Here is a 22166-nt window from a genome sequence, read left to right as displayed (position 1 = left end):
GCAAATGGATCTCATATTTCAACCACACGTGCTCATGGTAATAGCCTACTTGCATAAAGAAACTTGTGGACAACAGAAGTCTCATCATGAAGAGTAAATACACTTTAGGAGACCTTTATAAAAGAGAAACCCCTTGAAACTAGCTGTCTTTTGGGGCAATTTTCTATATTCTGGTTCCTTTGAAAATCTAAGAATTCAGCACATACTTATTTTTAAGCTTGGGAGTGGTCACATTAAAGTCAATAAGGGGAAATAATGCGTGCAACAGATTTGCAGGAACAAACTCTTATCAACATTATGGATCTTCCTTGCTTTTATAAAAGTTCTATTTGATTGACTTTAGTAAAACAGTCTATTTATACTGTGAAAACATGACACCCTCTGTACTCCAATCTCTCCCTATGTCCCCCAGGGTCTGTCCCTGCACACAGATGTGCGTACACAAAGACAAACAGTTCCCGTGTGCTGAAGGGCTCCTCATGTTGCTTGAGCAAAAGGCAAAATGATGATTTGTTAGCTCATCAAACCTTTTCTGAATAGGTATCATTTTTCTCTGTGTTCTGGTGGGTATGTAAATATTGTAGGTTCTAAAAGAAACGAATGCCAGAGGCACTGAGGTAGGTGTGTTCCATAAAAGTAAAGCTCAGAGAAAAGTGGTGTGGCTACTGCAGCCCCCGCCCAGCGCAGCGTGCTGGTAACAGGGTGAGAAGTGGAGAGCTGCGAGGAGAGGAGCAGTAACGCAGCAGCACAGCTGCATTCCCAAGGCACCGGCCTCTCCAAATGCGATGCTGCACCATGGGCAGCCCGAGCTGCCACCAGGTTTAAATTCCTGAAGAAAGCTGTCCGTGATAAATAGCTGAAACTAAGGCAGTACCTGAGATAAATATGTAGCAGACTGAGAAGGAAATCCATTTTGAATGAATGTACGGATGTAGCTTTCACCTTGTTTGGCTTCCCTGAAGTATAATTTGCCCAAAATTAAACTGATCTACAAAAATTCTGTCCTGTGCTACCACAGTCATTACATCTACATGGAAAATACCAAATAATTTTGAAACCTAAAATTAGAGACCTCATGTTAAAATCACAAATCATGACACAGCATACCAGAAAATACAACAGGGGTCTTAAATATATTAAAGATTCTTAAAGATATGCTTCTAAGGCATCTTATAGTATCCTCTAGGTTAATTTCTAAAAGAAGGGATTACTTGTGATGAACACAAACCAACTATTTGTGATCTTCCCTGTAAGTGTAAGAAATAGCCTGGGATTCCAGTCTGACCTCAGAGACATATTGAAATCAAATACCTAAAACATAGGGTTTAATTCTGGAAACTGTTATTTTTTAGTTTCTGAATTTTTTTTTTCAGATTAAAACTGCTGTTTTAGATTGCTTTGTGACTACATATTCCTTAAAACATCTTTAGAGACCTTTGCAACCAAAATGCAAAATTTTACTTTAATTAAGTTACAGGGTGCTTTGCCTATAAAGGCAATTATTTATAGCTTAAATATATACTTCAATCATTCCAACTGTACCCTGAGGAAATGTTAATTTTTAAACTTTAATGCACTTATTTTAATGTGACTTTCTCTGTTACTATTTCTGCCTTATTCTCAATTCAGGAAGCTACTTGGAAAACCCTACTAAGGTAAATTCTATACTAGTTTGAGAAGCCGACCTTCCTTAAGCGGTCTATCTACATACCTACCAAAGTAGTGTAAATTCCTATAGAATTTATATCAATTTGATGGAAAAACCTAACAGTTTTGATAATAAAATTTTTGAAGAGTTTTGCCCACCTGTGCCGTGTGAAGATAATTTTGTTAGACTTATATTTAACTATGGTAATACATTATTACACTTATCTCACTCTTACAATGGCAATTACTGTGTAGCCTTGGGTACTTCCCCTCACCTTCTGTTTTCCTGACTGTAAACCAGGAACAACAACAGCACAGCCTCTCTGGTCTGTGCACTGGGGCTTTGTTGGCAGTCAGGTCATCAAGACATCCCTTCTAACCTATTCTTATCTTTGGCTTTCCTTTGGAGGCATAATGAAATTTCTATACGGAATGTTTTATATTAAATACAAAACTGTACTCCTTGCCCAGTATCAACAACCATCTGAAGTTGCTATCAATGTGAATTCTACTCAGAAAGAAACACAAACAACACTCTTCTTTTGAGATGCAGGAAATGCTGGGGCGCTCGAAGGAGTGCCCTCCTGACCCCCGCTCATGTCCCGAGGCAGGAGATTGGATTACTTGGTATCATTGCTTTGGCTTGGATAACTGCTCATAAAGTTACAGAGTTTTAAAATTCCTGCAACACCGCTTCTTTCCACCAACACCTGCAGCTCTGGTATCCATAGGCCAGTTTCAAACTCAGTAGAGAAATATTCCTTGACTTTTACTGCCTTTCTTACCAAGGCTTCCCTTAATTTCTTGCAGACCAAATGGAGTACTACCAATTCTGGTAACCACTGCAAAGAAGCAATTTTTCATTTCCTGAACTTTTTGTTCAGCTTAAAATCCTTCTCCTTTAAATAATAATATAAAAAAAATAATGCTGTACTACTTATTTGCCGTCAGGCAATCATTAATTACACATCCAGAGTTAGAGTTTAAACAACAGATTTCAGAGATAATTAACTGTTGGAATTCGCTCAACAAGTTATAGAAAAGGAGATAAATCCTTAGGTTTTTTTCTGGCATTGTTGTTTTTTAGTTATTACTGTTTATTTAATATATGGCTCTTTGAAGACTTGAATACACTATTATAATATTAATCAAAATATAGGAAGTCGCTAGCTTAAGTGGCTTATCTTTATCTTCTTCTGATCAGACAAATGAAATTTGGTTTCCTGTGGGTTTAGGGTTTTTTTTTTTTTTCCCCCTAGTTTGTTCACTTTACAGCAAAGTACTGATCTAAGGCACGTTTCTACATCCCGGCTACAGCCTTTACCAGTGATCAGAGATACATCATACTTCTCCTTAAACAGGAATGATGGTGAGCTACTTCGGGGATGGAAAGGGGAACAAGCAGAAAGAAAAGGAAGTGGCTTTGCCTCAAGAACCTAAGGTGAAATACGTGTTTACACTTACCTAAAAGTAGGAAACCTCACTTTCCCAAGCTTAGCAATGCCACACTCGTGTTTATTTTCGCTTATACATGTAGGAAACGAGAAGGGTTTTTCTTGGCACACAAAAAGCAATGGCAAGGAGGGAATCAGGAGGGGCTCCGTTGGCGGTTGTCCCTCCGTGCCGCTCCCCGCGCCGACAGGAGCGGCAATGAGCTCCCCTGCCGCGGGGCTGCGGGCTGCGGGCTGGGGGCTGCGGCCCGGCGGGAGCGGCCTGCCTGGGAGACGGGCCCGCTCCCTCAGAAATGGGGTCCCAAGCTGCCATGCACCCCCAGGAACTAAGGGACTCCGGGAGCAGCTGAAGCACAAGAAGGGGCGCTATGACCCCTGCTGTAAGGAGGAATGTGTGCGTGAGGAAAGCGGAGGACAGACCACACTGCCAGCCCGGAGCAGAGGCCAGCTCACCTCCCACAGCTCCCTCACCCGCAGGGAAAAAACACAGCAAAATGCTCCTGGGCTCTTAAACAGTCCTTTGTTTTGATACACTTTAGTACTTGTGGATAACACCGGTAATTTAAAAGATTATACTACACCACAACCCCTCTGTAAAATTATCAGTGTGCCTAAAACTATTAACCTGAGTTAAATTATATAGCAAAGAGGAAACAAGTCATCTATAACTAATGCAATATGGATTTGGTGCTTGGGAAACACATAGCTATGTTTCCAAACACATACCAAGAACTCTTCTTTTATTTCTCTTGTGCTCAGAATGCTAAATATTTAACTTTATTCAACCAATGGTATTATCTAAATGAAATGAAAGATCCTATCATACGACCAGCCCAACACTTACACTGGGCTATTTAATTGTCTGGTTAACTCAAGCAGAAGTTCAGTGACCCACAGCAGGTGAAATTCTCAGCGCAAAGTGTGATAACATCTTTGTGATCAGAACAGCGTAGGCTTTCCTGGCTCTTGTGCTCAGAGGATATCTATGTATTTCCCATGGTTAAAAGATGTAATTTTCTGTATCTTGGAGAGAGCGAAGTATCTTTCTGTGTATCAAACACAGAAATCTGTGATGAGACTTGAAGAATCAAGGAAAGAAAAAGGGTCAGTTGTAGGATATACTCTGAAGTCCTTAAAAGTTCTTCTTCACTTGTAATATTAAAGGAATGTAAGTATAAGTGAAAAAATAGCAATCTGGAAATGTTAAAGTGTAAAAACAACATCATTTTTTCTAGGAAACTCCCCCACGTTTTACAAAGTTACTTAACTTAAGCCATTACATAAAACGGCAATTGTGGCTGACTGATATTGTTCCTTGAATAATTTGCATTTTCCTCTTCTTGTTGTTTGTGTTTCCATTTCTACTGGAAATGTATCAGGTCCCTGGGTGCACTAATTGCTCTTAATGACCCTCCACTCCACACACCCTGTCTCTAGGCCTGGGAGTCCCTATAAATTCAGGCCTGGAACTTCATCCCCTACTCCGCCTGCATTGTTGGAGTGCCCGCTTGAGTTCTGCCCTTGCCATGCCTGTGCTTGGCCATGTACCTCGTTGATACAGCTCTGACATATGGACTGACTTCCTGACATGACCCTGACTGACCTGTGTGGTGCTGCTGGGTCATCACTGGCTGGTCCTAATGATGTTTATTCTCAATGGACCTGATCCTGATCCTGACCCTGACATACAGACTGATTCCTTGGCCTCATCCTTGGGCCAGCGTCATCTGCCCAAAACAAAAACCAGGAGCCTGGAATGAACCCAGAGGCAGAAATTCTTCAATTTTCATTTTACTTTAGTTGTCAAAGAACAAAATAAGGTGTGTAATGTAAAATACTTGGGGTTTAGTGTAATATACAATGCAAGTCTTGGGGTAGAATGGAAATTTAGGGAAATGGTTATTGTGTAGAAACCTTTAATTCATGACGTCTTCTTCTTAGAAGTGTTATGAGAAGTTCTTCAGCAAAATCAGTTTCTTCTGATCGTTTTAAAAGTAGGATTAATCAATTAGTGTAATGCTATTCAACATGACAAATGTAAGAGGATTAAGACAAGCCTTGTTCAAAGACACCAAAACCATTACATACAGAAACTAAACATTGAAATAGAGAAAAAGGGTATTTGAAACGAAATCTATTGATTTTGTTTTCTGCTTTAGTCCTAATACTTCTCTTATTTTCTTAAAGGCAAAGCTTTTGCAATTTTCTTATCATGGATATCTTTAAGGCTGCAAGACCCACGTGTAATTTTAACCACAAGGAAGTCAAGTATTTTTGAAACTTTTTAAGAGCATCTCAAAACTACCAAAAAAGCTAGAAATCAATAATACCACCTGGCAGGAGATGTGAGCTACTCAAATTCAAGTCAAGGTCCAGCTCAACATGCTTATTGGTGCTTTTTCTGGGGGGCAAGGAGAAGCTGTTTCCAGCACAGACTTTTCACAAACTGGCATGAGGCAATTACATTCTGTCAAATCCTCTCTGCTTGCCTAATTTATGCAAGATTTGAAACAATGTGGGCTTAGGCTCCTGAAGAGCAAAAAAGAGGTGAACTAGACCACTCTGAAATGAAATTGAATGCTCAGTATGTTATTGTGGTTTTTTGTGAACATTTCTGTCTCTATGACCTGAACCTTAAATATGGTTCACAATTGAAACAATGAACAAAGTACTTCACTGCTTCTTTCAGTGACTTCCAGAGTATTAAAATTAAGCCTAAGTTTTTAAAATGGAAAAGCCACAGGGTGGCAGGAGAGAACAAGGCATGTAAAAAAAACCTTCTCAAGCACAGCTGAAGGTCTGGGTCTGTATTTTTAAATCTGACAGGCACTAACATAACTCATCAGTTGCAATGTTTAAAAAAGTGTCCATAACTTCTAAGTTCCTGATACTACTCACCAAGTTCACCAGGAATTATACAGTAAATGTTAATATTACAGTAACTTTTCCATCATTTAAATCACTGACATGATACATCCCATAAAAATAATTTTCTTCTAATCTGAACATTTCTTCAACTTCAATTCATTTTAAAATGTTGAATTTTACTAAGAATCATCCACATAATTTAATGGGAAAGAAGGCACAAAGAAATTCAATAGTATACGATTTTCTTATCCCCATATCCATCAGTGCAAGAACTTTCTTAGGACTGTAAACAGTGTCGTAAAATCTCTGAAATCCTTGTGTCCCCCATCATAGCCCTGGTCACACCCAGCTCTTAATGCTAACAGCAGCAGCATAAGCTACTCACCTTCTCAGAGGACAAGTTTATGTCTCTCTAAACTCTAGTTTACTGGATTTTTTTTCTTTAACCTATTGACCACCAGTGTGGATCACACTGAGAAGTTTTCAAATAAAGAGCTGTTTTAGTGATGAACTGATCTGACAAAGCATTCACAAATCTGAAATTGTCCAGAAACTGAATAATTTTCACTTCCCTGTCTGTTCTCTTTCTATATTCAGCTTTCATAGCTGAACTTCTCAGTTTCATTTTAAGTTCATATTATTATTATTAATCTAAACTAACTTATTTCTCCTGTTTTTCCACTCAAAAAACCCAATAAGTTTTCCTTTGTCTTCCCTTTTCCCAATATATGCAGAAAAGAGAATGATACAACAGCTGTACACTAACCTATAGAGAAATCCTTCACCACTGTTAATATTTGCCACTTCTGCATCTTCTAAAATGTGTATTCTTTACCAGACTCTTACTTGAATGTGAAAGAATTTGCATTCCTGTGTTGTTTCTGTGGGTCTGTTAGCTTCCAGGTTCTTTTATTCCTTTCACCCAGGCATTGCAGGCAAATCTTTCATTTAGTCCTGTTAATTGTAACCCTAAGAGTTCCATAACTGCAGACTTAACTGTCTTTAAAATGTGTTTCTACTTCTTCTGCTCTACTTCTTCCTAGAAAATGTTCTGGTGGTTTAAAAAAAATATCCTTTTCTTTAATATACTGCAGGTGCCCCACTTCTGCTTGCAGATAAGGATTTCTGGTTGCCCTTGTGCTGCTCCTCAAATTACAAGTTGCCTGTAAATATTCACAAATCTCCATTGTTTTAATCCAGATATCTGTTAGAACTCTTTTATCATGATGCTTAGAGAAACATTTTTTGTCAGCAAGCAACAAATAGTGTAAGGCTGATGCTTTTTCTTTATGTCCTTTTCTATCCTTACAGTATATTGGCTATGTGAACCAAAAATTCCTTCAATCCATTTAATACAACATGAATTCACTTTAAGCAGCATGATCCTACTACAGTAAATATGAAAAAGTCCTGATGTAAAACCATGGAATGTCTACAGCAAGTTTCAGGCTGGGAAATACTGAAATAAGAGATAAATGTTAGAAGATTATTAATTTTTACAAATGTGAGAAATTCAAACTATCTGGCCACCTCCTAGTACTCAGTGTTCTTAGCAGCGTTGCAGTGACTCCACATCATGTTCCCAGTGTAGTCTGAGGTGACCGGACTCAGGTGACTGAAGTGGCCCCCTCTCAGCTCGGCCTTCTGCCTTGCTGTGTCATGAGAAATAGCTGGACACTGAAACCACAGAGCAGACTTCATAAACAAGGGTAGAGGGGTTAGGAAGTTAAAAAAAGGGAACTCAAATTACATGAGACCTCTATTTTCTCAGGAGAATCTGAGTGTGTGTCGGGCTACTAAGAAGTCACCACTTTGATCTAGTTTGAACAACAGATAGATGTGAGAGCATGTTAGCACTGATGAAGGCTAAATGTGGCTGCATGGCTAGGTCTGATGTGTACCTGCTGAAGGAAGCAGCGGACAACCAAGTCATCTGCTTGTATTTTAGGTGGACTCTTGGTCCCAGTTACATGACTGTTGTGTTGATAAAAATATTAAATCAGTGAGGATTTTAATTGTGCAAACCAACATTTGCAAGAACTAACCCTATTTACTCTATGTAAAATTTAAATTAGTTAATTAGTTACTTTAGTATGCTTTAGTATGTTCTAATACTTCTCAATCAACCTTCAAAAGAAACACAGTTCTTAGAGATGACTGTCTACTGGAGCTAGACATTAATGAGACGGCCATCAATGAGAAATTAAGAGGGACGCCTCTAGCTCCTTGATGGGCCTCTTGATTTACAAGGACTTCAGTTCCATGAGTAAAAAGCTGTGGAGAAAATGTGAAAAATTAATATTGAGGCAGAAAATTCATGCACAGACTGATAGAAAGGAAAATACTGGTCAGGCAGCTTGTACTAAAGTTTGCTTGGGTGTTTTCTCCCCCTCTGAGTTGTGAAATGCTTGACTCCTTGTGGCCTAGAAGTTCAGTTGCAGTGCTCATGTGCTCATGAGATAGTAAATCTCCTCATCTGTTCTGTGTTGTTGTTGTTGAACACTGAGTGATTTCTATCTCAAGAACATATTGGGAAATACAGCTTCACTTTTTTGTGAGTAGATAAATGAAACTGCTGCTTTTTTTTGTGAGATAATGTCACATCACTATATTGAATGTCCTATAGCAATTAAAAGCCATTAGAGGGGTGAAAAAGACTGGTAGGTAAAGGATGGGGTAAAGTCTAAAGGGTTTCATCTGTTCCTTACTATTTGCTGCAAACAAGATGCTAAAGTTTTCTTTAATTTCAGTGAAGGTGTCCTATTGAAGGAAACCCCTCTGTGCTGTAGACTTTTCTCCTATTCAGGAGAAAAAATACTTTTTGATAAAAAGAAGGAATAATGAATACATATGCAAAATTTAGAGAAATATTCTTCCTTTAGCAGCTAAGGATTTTATTCCCCCTGTTTATTTCAGTTTACAAGCTAAATTAATACAACCCAAATATCCTTACACAATCAGACTTCAAAAATTCATTTCTGGTTATTATTTGTGATTTCTTTGTAAATATTAGTAATGTAGCTATTTAGCAGTTGTCCAGAATGAGGAATGTGAAATTACAATATGCTTCATAATCAGTAGTTATCTTGATGTTATTACAAATTATTGACTTAAAAATTTACAAAGCAAGCATAAAAAATGTTAGGCACAATTGAAATAAATAAACTTCAAAAGCAAACACTTGATGCCTGCAATTTTTCACAGTGAGTTTACACACATTCACAAAACTAAAGCCCTTGCAAATACTAATTTTATTGGTTTCTTCTGACAAAGTCCACTGTTCCATAAAAGTAAAAAATAATGCTTTTATTTGCAAGGTGAAGCTCTTATGATATGAGATGCTTTGTACTACCACCATAATTTTCTTACGAATAAAATATAATACTAAAAATCTCTCCTTCCTCTTCATGTGAGCCTGATCTGATTCTTCTACAACTTAATAGACATCTTAGAACTTCTTTGAATCAAAAATTTTGAGGATACTCAAACTACATATTTAATACACAAAATTGCCTCCGAAGTATACAATGCGTTTCCCATCAAATATAGCATGCAGTCTGCAGTGATGTTTGCCATACAACACAGTTCTCACACCTCCTGCTTCTTCTGGAGGGATGTCACACTCCACGTTTGTCTTGTTCAAACTTACTACCCCAAGATAATGCAGCAAATGAGCTTGACTCTGTAAACAACACTTATTACTTTCAAACCCAAATAAAGTAATGAATAAAAATAGCTTTAGATTTTTCCATCGACCCAGAAGAGTTTTATGTCATTAATACACTTTAAAACCATTCTTACCAGTATTAAGAATTTAACTTCTTAAAACTTTAGATTGTATAAGGATTTTTGAACACGTAACAATTTTTTTTTTCTGAAGAAAAACTTAGTTTTAAGCTTTCAAATCCCTTTTTTCCACATGCAGTTCTTTTCTGTTCTCTGCACACAGATTTTCTAGAAATCATAAATATTTTTAATGTAAAAATGCTGCATTACAATTTGAGCTTTAAGCCACCCTGATGAGGTCCTCAGCAACACTGAAATAGTGCTCATTTCAGGATGTGAATATTAACTTATGAACTAAACAAGGTTGTTTATATCAATTCTTATAAAACGCACAAGAAAACATCCAAAAAGCCTTTATTTCTCTCCGGCTTCCTCCAGACTGCTCAGTAAACGAAACTGAGAGAATGTGGAGAAAGGACTGCTGAAGGAATGACACAGATTATTCACTGAACTCCCTGTTAGAGATTTTCTGTGCCTACCAAAGGGTCTTCATGTTTGGTTACAACCCTACTTCTCTTCTTGTCTTCCTCTGTTACGCTCTGACTGATCTGTTCAAACAGCTTTGACATCTTGGCAAACCTCAGGTGGTTCTGAAACCTTCGTGCAGCAAAGGCGTAAAGCAGAGGGTTAATACAGCTACTGATGAATACAAGTGCTCCAGAGATGTACACTCCTGTGTCTACAATGTCTTCCAGTGCTGAAGACATCTCTTCATTTGAGAATTCTATTTCAGTTGAAATAATATCCAGGATGTTAAAGAGATGGTGAGGGAACCAACACAGAATGAATGCCACCACAACATTGGCAATGAGACGTTCTGATCGCTGCTTGGATTGGTAAGTCATTCTGCTTATTCTTCTTGCAACACACACGTAAGAAGTACAAATAATTAAGAAAGGGATTACAAAACCTGCAAGGGTCTCCAGCAGAAGATACGACACTTTCTGTCTATTAGAAGAGTAGTTGCGACACGTACATAGAAGTCGACCGTTTGTTTCTTCTGTCTCTTGAAATGGAATAACAGAAAGGCCAAAGGCAATAGACAGGAACCAAATGAGGAACACAATCAAAGAAATTTTTTCTTTTCTTCTGTATGTTTGAATTGTGAAAGGGTAAAACACAGCCAGTAGCCGCTCCAAGCTGAGTGCTGTAATCAGAAATATACTGGCATACATGCTGCAGTAAATAATGAAAACCAGCAGTTTGCAGAAGATGACTCCGAAAACCCATGCGTCAGCAAAAGAGTAAATCCAAATTGGTAAGGTGATCAGCACAAGGACATCAGCAATGGCCAGGTTCAAGATCAGCAGGACTGAAGGAGATATTTGCTTCATTTTTGTACAAACAGTCCAGATGACGATGCAGTTTCCAGGGGTGCCAATTACAAATGACAAGCCCAGTATTACGCTGACTACTGGCCTCACAATAGTCCATGATGAGTTGTCGCTGCTTTCCTCAGCTTGACTCATTCTGGGAAGTCTTCCGTTCTTGGTTGCTCTGCGCTCTGCTTTTATTCTGCAGGTGTTGGTGAACTATTTCAAAGTTCTCCTCTAACTGATGTTCTGAAGGCTCATACAGACTATGAGCTCACATCCTCATGCTCACTCTTACAGACATCTGACCACATATGGCAGTTCCTGCTGTTTAGGAGGATGGGTACTTTTGCATACAAAGCAAAAGTAAAAGAGGAGAAAGAAACCCGTTTTATGCTATTCTATTCTTGCTATGAATAACTCGGCACTTTATCTTGGGGGAAAAAAAAAAAAAAAAAAAAAAAAAAAAAAAGTGGTGAGTAAACTACAAATGTTTGACACGAATTTTAAAGCACAAAAATTGTGCTTACTACCTTCATGTCATCTTTTTTAATTCAGCAGAAAACAGCCAATCATATTTTAGAAATATCCTGGCATAAGCGAAATCAACTCTTTGTACTGTATTGGTACAATAAAGTGGGTGGGAGTAGTATTTCTAATCCTCTGGGAAATTGCAGTTCTTAACCAAAATATAACTATCAGAGTATTCAGTCTGGATGTACAGTTATAGAAGGAAATGCACAACATCAGAGAGAAAATATATGATTACTTTATTGTCCTGCTGTGCCAGCAGCAGGCTATGACTTTTATGATTTTTCCTAAGAAACTTGGTAGTCAGTGTAGAAATCAAATCCTAAATGAATCCTAAGTTCTTCAGAGTTTAGCCAAAGAGCATGAAACTATTTTGTTATCCTGATTTTGAAACATCTTTTGCAGCTCATTTCTAAAATGCTAGAGGAGGAACTAGAAGAGCAGAGCCAACAGAAATATTCAAGAAGTGGAACTGGAAGGGTATTTACCATAAAACAAGATTCACAGAAACAAAGGAGTTATTTATAGCTTTCTTAAATTTAAGAACCTGATCCAGATTATTTCCCTAATTTTACAAACCTGGCAAATGTAGTGCATGGTACTAAGTCAAAAAGTATTTTTCACCATGGAAAAAGGATTGTAACACCAGCACCCCCAAAGCAGCTTAGCTGGTTTTGCTTTCATAAGAGTATAATAAGATCAAAAGCAAATCCAAAATAACCCCACTGAAGTTAAGTATTATACCTTCAAAATACTATTTGTGTAATACAGATTTTAATTGGAATTTAATCTGATACATTATTCCAATTTCTTTCATTTTAATCTAAATTTAATGAATATCAGATAGGGGAAAATATGAAACAAGTTGTTTGTATTCTGAAGGGAATTTCTGAAAACCACTTGTGAGAATTAAATTATGGGAGGAAGTGCTGGGCAGTATCTCTTCTTCTAATGAAATTACCTTTACACACATTATTTTTCCAGAAGTACCTATGTAGACTATTTTTAGTTTATTGCCAGTGGCATGTCTAGATTGAACTAAGTTGCAGATTTTTACTGGAAAAAGATAATCAAGGGGAGATGCTCAGTACCTCTTGTCACCCAGTGCTTCAGGGAGTGGCAGGTTCTTTAAGTAAAGTCAACCAGGATTATGATTCTTGTGTCATACACTGATTATCAGGACTTTGACCTGAATTGCAGAGGGCTCAGGTGACTAAAAGCCTACATAACCAAAGACTCTAGATAGTAAAGAAAGCTACACTGATTACTAGAAATTCTGTTTAACTGAAAGCTGGGATAATTGCTAAAAATCCTGTGTAGCAGTAAGATACACTAACTACTAGAAATTGTAGATAACAATAAGGTATGCTGATAAATGAATTTTTATGTCATAACAAAGCTCTAATTGTAGCTACAATCTTGTGGCCAGTCCTCATTCTACCAAGGATCCCTAAAATGCCCTGTATGTTCTGTACCATTGCATGACACCTCTGTAGGAGATTTTTTTTTTTTTTTTTTTTTTTTTTTTTTTTTTTTTTTTTTTTTTTTTTTTTTTTTTTTTTTTTTTTTGCTAAAACTTTACTTTTGGTGGAAAAGAGCAGTTGTCTGAACAACAATTGGTAAAAGTATAGTTCTAATCCAGTAGTGTATGGACGTGGTTGTACTTCTGAAGCCTTATATTTTCCAGAAACATGTTTCTCCACTTGAGTTGAAGTTTGCTTTGCCAGATGGCCTCTGCCTCTGGCTGCGACTTTGATTTAAACAAGAAAACAAATTCATCTCTGAATTGCAGCCACAGTCTGGAATTTCTGTTTCTGAAAAATCCCAGAGAAGCGTTGAACTGCTGAGATTTCCTTGAGTAAGACTCTGAAGCCAGGCTATTAAATATTTCAGACATTAGAGTTAACATTAACTCAGGATCATGTTTCTGAGCAATATTATGTGACTGCTGGATCACTATGAAAACTTCAGACTGCAAGCTGTCTTTAATATTCTCTGAAAGTGTCTGTTGTTTATCAAATTTAAATTAGTAGTACACAAACTTTATGGGCAATTTAACAAATATTTCCATCAACAGGGGGAGCAATGTAGCGTAGTCAATAACTGGTAAAAACAACAGTGGCTAAACAATTCAGTATCTTACTCTAATGACCACATGTGGGTGGGCTTTAATGTATGAAAGCATTTGGACATCAGACCACAGAAGGTCTGGTCTACTTCATCACAGCAGTGAAATTAGGCTCCATCTGTATGTTTAAAAAAAAAAACAAAAAACAAAAAACAAAAAACAAACAAACAAAAAAAAACAAAAAACAAAAACAAAAACAAACAAAAAAAAACACTCTTAAGTTTTCTTGTGTGCATGCATATTATATGCAGTGCAGTACAAGAAACTTTCTGTAAGTCTATTACTTTTAGTTTGGCAAATAACTTCTGAAAACTTCCCAAGATCAAAAAGTCCATGCTACTGCTATGATGCATTTTAAAATAGAATTTGCTTTGCCTTAGATGTGTGTTTCTCTCACCTTTCAAATTATTTATTTTACTCTGAATGAGCATGAGCTTCCCTCTGGTGGATGTTCTGTAATTTACACTACCACTGAGCATTTTCAAACAGCTGTGTTTGCATCCCTAAATGTAAATTGAAATTGATATTTCCACCTTTTGCATATTTTTTCTGAGAAACAGAGTTTCACTTCAAAATGCTGAGAGTCTTTGGGCTAAGAGCCTCTGCTCAAAGTGTATCCATCCCTCCATGCTGTAAGAGCACCCCATAAGGATTTACAGAGTAGCTAATGCATGGTAAATGGCAAATCCAGAATGTGGAACTTGTATTTAGAGTTCTACCAAGAAGACTTTTAAAATCCTCTTTACATTTTGTCTTCAGAGGGATTCTTTGGATGTTTGTCTATTAAGTGATTGTAGAATAATGATTATCAAGTATCACTTACCTGCTGAGACGCTGCAAATTGATGTTATAACCTCATTTATAGTTAATGTGAAAGGGAAGAAGTTATTAGTCTTAACTAAGACTCAAAACCCCTCAATTCTTCAGCCATTGAATCGAGGTGTATTTGCAAGATTTGTACAAAAGTCTTATAACAAACTCAAGTCCATGTGCTACTGAGGACAGTGTGAAAGTGCCACCCTTTGCCTTGGTCAGAGAACTATGGGCTACTTCACAGCTGATCTAATTGTTGCTTTCTTGATTACAGGAGAGGCTCCTTATATAAGTGGGATTTCATGGGGATGTCCAGTAGCCAATAATGCCTCTGCTCTGCAATTACTGCAAAGGGAAGTGCAGTGTAGGAAAAGACACACACCAGACATTTCCAAGGTCTTGCAGTGTTTGTGACAGCAGCCCACAGGGCAGCACGTACAAATAAGAACACTCCCAGTGCTGCTTTATCAGAGAGAAAATAACTTGAGGAAGAACTTGGGATCAGTTCCAGAATGTAATAAAAGATGTGCACTTTGCCCTATAAAGTTTGAAACATTCTGTGCTGTGATCATTGTTGTTAATCAGTATTCTAATATTATTAAAAATTTGTATTCCTTACCCAGCTCAGTGGCAAATATCGATAGTTTTATATGGCTGGCTAGAGAAAAGATTTCCTGCTTGTTATGTTCAGGGAAAACTGCTTTAGGACTTAGGGAAGAGCTTCCAAGGCATCTGTTGTGTGTGCATCAGACATGGTTACACGTTGGCACCTTTCTTGCCCTAACAGACTGATCACTGACAATCAAAATATGTTTCCATGGTGAAAACCACAGGGAAATATTCTCCTTGTACAGACCCAGCAGGTGCATTAGATTAGAGGTATTAATTAAGATAGTGGAGAACTGTATTCATAATTCTGACTATAAGCAGGAATATAAAAACAATTATGCAGAGATTACAGGAAAACTTCTAGACACCTTATCTTGACATTATGCATGTCAAGTATTAGTGTCCTGTTACAGTACAAGCTTTTGAACAGTACATGTACAGATTTGTTACAATTTAAGGCAAGCTGGCCCATTCTGAATCAGCAATTACTAAGTAGCTACTTGTACACAAACTGTTGCTAGCCAAAATCCTTACCGATACAACCATATCTGGCGCCGTGGTTGCCACTGGGTAAATCAAATACACCGTTCAATGCTCTTCCTTTTGAGTAATAGCTTACAGATGACAAATACTGCTTGGATGATCTGCTGCCAAGCATTACTTGATTTGGTTTTTTTTAATTGTTTGGTCAAACCTACCGGCATTTCTACCTTGTTTACTGGGATTGCATGTAAATATTATTTTGCTATATGATCAATGTCTCTTTTTGTTATTCAGCAGTGACGAAAGAAAGCGTTTAGCAGAGCATGTCTTAGTGAAGGACCTGTGATTAAAAACCCGCGCAGACACCCGGCAGTGCCCGAGCAGCAGCCCCAGACGGCAGCAGCTGTTCTGCCCGCTGCAGGGAGCTGTCCGCGCACTTCTGTGTTTGCAGCGCAGGGCGGCACTGGGAAACCATCCCCTGGTTTTTGGCTGAGCCTGCAGGCCCCGACGTGATGCTTGTCTCTGCACGGGGTGCACGGCGTTCAAGGCCATGGTCCTCCACAGAACTGATTCTTTTGCATAAGAAGGTTTGGTAATTGTGACTAAAATTTCGATTAAAATATGAAGATTTTTTTTTTGTCTTGTTCATCACATTGTTTTTTAAATACTCATATTTCTAGCTCTCTCAGTTCTACTTTAATACATATCCATTTCCAGTGCTACATTCTGTTAAAAAAAAAAAAATAGCATTAATTTTAATTTTAAAAGTTTATTTTCTATGCCTCTGAAGGAACAAAGTTTGGAAAGTTTTGTAATTATATTAACAATTAGTCCTTCAGTATAATTTTCATTTGTGTGTTCTCTTTGAAAAGCAGATCAAATTGTGATCTCTTGGATTGTGAAACAACCCTGCCCAGCAGATATGAGCACCTCTGAAGACTTATTTAATTCCTTTATTACACATGCCTTAAGCTTGGTCCCAGTGTGACATGGAGTCTTGATTTTATGGCCTTGTGTCAGGAGGTTGGTTAATTGTGCTGAAATTAGCAGACTGTACTGATTTATGGGGAATAAAAAGATCTTTCTTCTGCTCTGTAGCAGCCACCACGTGTGTGTTAGGAATGCCTGTGTGCTCAGTCACTCAGTAATTAGCATACCTGACATTCTGTTCTGCGCAGCCAGAGAAAGCAGCACCCTGTGCCATGCTGCTCTTCAGAATGGTCTTGTCCAAGCATTCTTAATCTGAAACAAAAAGTAGTCAGGGTTCACTCTGAGATGCTACACAGCTATTTAGTAAACACACACATAATATGCTGTATGGAAAAGGTGTAAGATGCAAACTTCAGGCACAGGTAATGTTTTATCATTCTGTAATGTGAGCTATTGTTTCTGTAGAATTTCTGTATAATATTAGAAATTACTGTGAACAATGATAACTTCTCCATTAAATGAAGCGTTTTCACAGGGATAAAGTGGTAGCAACATATAACAGTTTATGAAATTTAATAGAATGTAAAGCTAATAGACTGTAAAATCATCTGACATCATAGTTTTCCTATATTTGACCCTTGAGCCTAATAATATGATCTGGATTTAGGCAGACTTACATCTTATGTTCTAGTGTTGAGTCAGATCAAAAAGTACTTTTAGCCCAGTATCTTGTCTCTGGTAGCCGCCACAAGCAGGTGTTTAGAGAAGAAGGTAAGAACGAGCCATGTGTGCCTATACTTGTCCTACACATTCTCTGGCATTCAGCCAATTACAGCTGAGGAGTTTCTTGAATCGGAGATGGTTTCTGTGTGTTTAATAAAGCTTTGTGGGTATTTATTCTGTACACTTCCTAAATATATCCTTGAACTCAAGTGAACTTTTAGCACTGCAGCTTTGATCCATGCTGTGTGAAGAACCACCTCCTTTTGTTTGTTTGTTGTTCTCCTGTTGGCTCCAGCTGGCTCCCCACAGTTCATCTGTTGGAAAAACAGTGAACAGCACACCCGTGTTCATCCTTTCCACAGTCCTTCCTTGATTAAAGCCTACATCTGTCAGTCATTTCTCAGCTGCAGACTGAAGAGTTCTTACATACGTGAATATACCTACAAACCTTCCTATATCCCATACAGAAGTGGTGCTGTGATTTTCAACATCCCTCCATTCTTATTGTCTCTTCATTCAGGTCTTTTATGTTTCTTTCAGTCACAGGAACAGACTAGTTCTGAAATTCAATAGTTCAATTAAACAAACCACAGTGTGCTGATGAGGGAAAATGAAAGAAATCAACAAATACTGAAGTCAAAGTTCCCCCTTCTCCAGTCTGTTTGTCTCACCTTGGTGCCGAGTAACAAGGCTGGCCATACTGAACTCAAACGTAATTTTTTTTTTTTTTTTCCCTAATTGGGGATTAGTTTAGCTTACATTCAAACAACAAAAATAATAATTAGCTTTTGTCTTTCTCAATGCCAGTCTGTGCTCTAAGATTTAGGAGACTTTGTTCCAAAGGTCACTGTGTCATTCTTCCTTCATACACTCCAGATGCTTCAGAATCATAGAAATCCTCATGTGATGCAATTACCTTGTAATCCTTAAACCATAGATTATCCCCTGACTGGTAGAGCTTTGTATCTTTGCTATGTGTCCTGGTCTGTGCTTAAACCACTAGAAGTTAAGTATAATCTAAAATTACATTTATTTGGTGTTGTATGAAAGTTTTAATTGCATCTGTTACCTTTTCTAGGTAGTTTTGTGTCTTGTTATGCCTGGCTGTGTGGGAAGCATTTAATCCTCCATGGTATTGAATGGTATCTCTTTAACACCTTTTCTGACACAGCAAGTGTGTAACTCCTGTTTCTCTCATGATTGTTGTTTTCCTATCTTTTTAGTTTGTGACTATTCACCAAGGCCTGTGGTATCTCACCATGGTGTCACTAAAGCTCTCACTGCAGCTCTGCTGCCCTGGCTCCCCTCAGGGTTAGCTGCAGGTTCCTCATGTTGGCCCAGTAAAGTGTTTGCCATGTGCAATATACCCTGATACACAGGGCTGTTTTTTGGCACATTCTGGGATTTGTTAGTGAGTGAAAAACAGACAACATAGAACAGAAAACATGGCTAGGATTCTTGGTAGATACTGCTGATGAGTATCAAATTACCAGGGATCCCCCTTGGCATACACTCTTGTATTTCTTGCTTTCAGCAGAATTTTTTTTTCGTGTCACATGATAGCAGTACCCATTTTTTACTGCTTCTTTGGCTTGTAACCTGAGCAGCTTCGCATCCAGCTGTTAGCCAAATTAATTTCACCATACCATGAAGAAACTCTTACGAGTGTTAGTCTATTTTCAGTGAAGCATGGCAAAGATATTCACAACATCTCAAGTTGTCTTTAGTACACTAATTTGAAAAAAAAAAAAAATCCAATAAACCCATCTTCTCAAAGTATGATGCTCAGATAGCCTTTGGCAAGCTTCCCCTTTCTAATATGTCCACAAGTGTCTCTAAAATATCATTATGCAGGTTAAAACATGACAGGTCAGCCAGTTCACTGCTGCCTGTTTAAAATGTCCTTTATTCAGTGTTATTACCAGGAATAACACTAAAAGAAATGGTGTTAGAGGAAATGGTGGAATTTTATCAGACTTTTCAGTTTATATTCACTTATTTGCCCAGCATAACTATCAAAATAATTGTCCTGATTCAAATTTGATCATAGCTATGATTTGAACACAAGGATTAAAATAATGACCTTCAAAAGTCCACTCCAGCCTTAATTTCCCTGTAGCTGTATTTTTTGCAGTGACATGTTTGACAGAGCCTCACATGATGCTACTCATGATGCTGCTGATTGAGCCATTTCCCCATGATTAACTGTTCCCAGCCACCTGTGTGCCTCAGTCTAGAAGGGAACTTCGTCCTTACAGGAATCATCAAGCAATATCTTTTAACTTAATCTGCCCAAAGGATGGGACAGTAAGTGCCTGTGCATTTGTAGCCTATCTGTCCCTTACTTTAGAACATGGTACCAGTGAACAGCAGATCAGGCATTTCTTGTTACATTCAGTGGCAGTCAAAAACTTAGATCTTAACAACTAATTTCGTTAATCTTGTTAATTATGTTCAGTGTTAATCAAGAAACTTTGGTAAAACGGTGGGTCTGGCCTATTCAATTCATAAGTGTAGTCAATTTGCCTATTCATATCTAGTTTTTGGTGTGGCAATCTGCATTTAAAGAATAGAAAATAAATGGATTGTCTAGGAACATTACATCTTCATATTTAAGATGACATTTGCTTTACAGATGCATCATTTAGTAGGATTGCATACACATTTCAGAGCCAGAGACATAAACTAAGGAAAAAAATTTTACATATCCTTTAAATTCAGGTAAACTCTAGTTTTTTAATGCACTAACTAAAGAGAAACGCTAAGATTAGTTCTTATAGGCTGAAGAGAAGTGTTTCAACATATGTGATCAGGGTCAGATGGTTTTCCATCCCTAAGCGTTGGAAAAATTTAGCACTGAAAATGACTGAGTAAAACCTTAAGGAGACTAGACAAAGACCAACATCCCCTTCGATACATGACTAAATTACTGACACCAGTTTCTGTTCTTCTGGACATACACGTACTTCCAGAGATGGATTCACTTTTGTCACTGATCTCTTGGATTCGGTAGCAGCACTGTTGTGTCTCTTCAGAAGCAGCTCTGAGCTAGCAGATTTCCTAAGCCCTGTATTCCCTGTGACTTCCCTGACACCCTGTCCAGCTGGGATACCAAACAGATGTGACACTGGATGAAACTGCTTATTAGACAGTGGGCTCTTGCCTTTTCATTATATGTGGACTAGAATCCTGAAATGCTGCTGCTTGACTCGTGTCACTGTGCCTCTCTAACCACACGCAGTCTTGTAAGACTTGTTAAGCTTTAGAGTGACAGCATACTGAATCCTGCTTTTTCTCCAAATCTTTTCTTCACAGAAAAAAGTACCTTGTCTGCAGATTAAACCGCCTTGTCAGCCTTCTGCCTCAGAGGGTCCAAGTTTCTCTGCAGAACAAAAGGTGTCAGGTTCTACCACTCTTGCAATGTGCTGGGAAGTTGCTGTACTTTGTGGGAACTTGTGCAAGACATAAACTGTCCCCGAGGGCTCAACCTACTCAGTTTTCATCATGACATAGATTACATTTTCCTCATATATTCATCCTACACAAAACTGTATCTCCCCATTTCATCTTCCCATGAAACCTTTTCTTTCTTATTTTTTATTTTTTTATTCCATATATTGCCTAGCTCCAATTTCAAAATTCTTCACTGGTCCAACCCAGAATACCAACTCTGAGTAAATCTTGAGTAAAATTCCCACTAGATAAGTCTGAGCATTCTTGCTAAAAATTTCTCACTCCCAGATTCTAACAAAATTTTCTTTGAGCAGGAATTCTGAAATTCCGAGCATTAGTAATTAAATCCTCACAATTTACTATGAAGCTCCATTACAAGGATGGTTTACAAGGACAAATTGATTTGCTTTAGCAAAATGTGAGCCAAAGGAGTAATATGATCTCTATTATATAGATTAGAAGTTTGAAGATAGTAGAGACAACAGTGACTGTTAATCTGTTAAGTGTGGTTATCCTACCTTGGCTCTGAGTTTGTGGGTTGATGGTTATGTAAACCTGCATTTCAGTACTCCTGCTACCCAACTGCTCTCTTCCCTTTTATCCAGTTTCTATTTGACACTGTAACCAAATTTAGCCTGAAAGACAATGAGGAACACAGTTTTTGTTTGCTGTCCTAATGCTACTGAGCAGCACCATGGAGAACAATATGGAAGTGGATGTGAAGAGCTGCGGAAGCAGGGAGAAGTGAAAGGAAGAAGTGTCTTTGCAGCCCAGGTTCAAATGCATGTCAGGTTGTGTCCTGGGACTGTGCTACTGTGCTGAAGTGCAAGGACAGAGTAGATTTGTCACAACACTTTTGGTTGTCCACACCTTTCTTTGAAACTGGCTGTCTTCTACTCATGTGTGTAACTCAGCACAATCATGTGTGAGGGTATTTGAGCCAATATAAACACCACTTAAAATGGCAAGGATCAGAGTCAAACAGAGAATTCTGTTCAATCAAATAAAAGACATCTAAGCAAATGGTAGATTTTGGGAAAGGATTATTTCTTTTAAATAACCAGTGTGTAAACTCATATCCAGTTAATGGTCTTTGTCAAGCTGCCAGTGCAAGTCCTCAGAGTCTTAAACAAAGGTAATGTTACTGACACTGTAGTTTCTGGGATTTAATATAATTTATTCCTATGGTGTGGGGGTTTTTTGGAAGAAGTAAAGAATATTTTTTTAGAAGATAGATTGTACACATGAAAAAAAAAATTCTATAGTTGTAACAAACTGGCCTCTGAAGTATGGATTTTTTTATTTTTTTTTTTCACTTCATACATAAGTGGAAAGGATGCAGTCCTCCTTTTATCAGTAGTTTAACTGTAACAACTTCATTTTCCATTTCTAGCCAACTTTGGACACGAAACATGTGAAGGAAGCGGTATA

General features: G+C 37.9%; 1 protein-coding gene across 1 annotated transcript; it reads right to left on the bottom strand.

The window, feature by feature from the left end:
- Positions 1-9965: 9965 nt before the first annotated feature.
- On the bottom strand, positions 9966-11221 carry LOC120757882 (leukotriene B4 receptor 1-like). The gene has a single exon (XM_040075572.1). It carries the CDS (start codon positions 11219-11221, stop codon positions 10211-10213), a length of 1011 nt encoding a protein of 336 aa, XP_039931506.1. The 3' UTR covers positions 9966-10210.
- Positions 11222-22166: the final 10945 nt, after the last annotated feature.

This window comes from Hirundo rustica, chromosome 11 (assembly GCF_015227805.2).
Source record: "Hirundo rustica isolate bHirRus1 chromosome 11, bHirRus1.pri.v3, whole genome shotgun sequence".
Lineage (NCBI taxonomy): Eukaryota > Metazoa > Chordata > Aves > Passeriformes > Hirundinidae > Hirundo > Hirundo rustica.
This window is presented reverse-complemented; position numbering and strand designations above follow the sequence as displayed.

Excerpts from the sequence above, each read along its gene's own strand:
- LOC120757882 (XM_040075572.1), bottom strand. The coding sequence starts at position 11,221 with ATGAGTCAAGCTGAGGAAAGCAGCGACAACTCATCATGGACTATTGTG.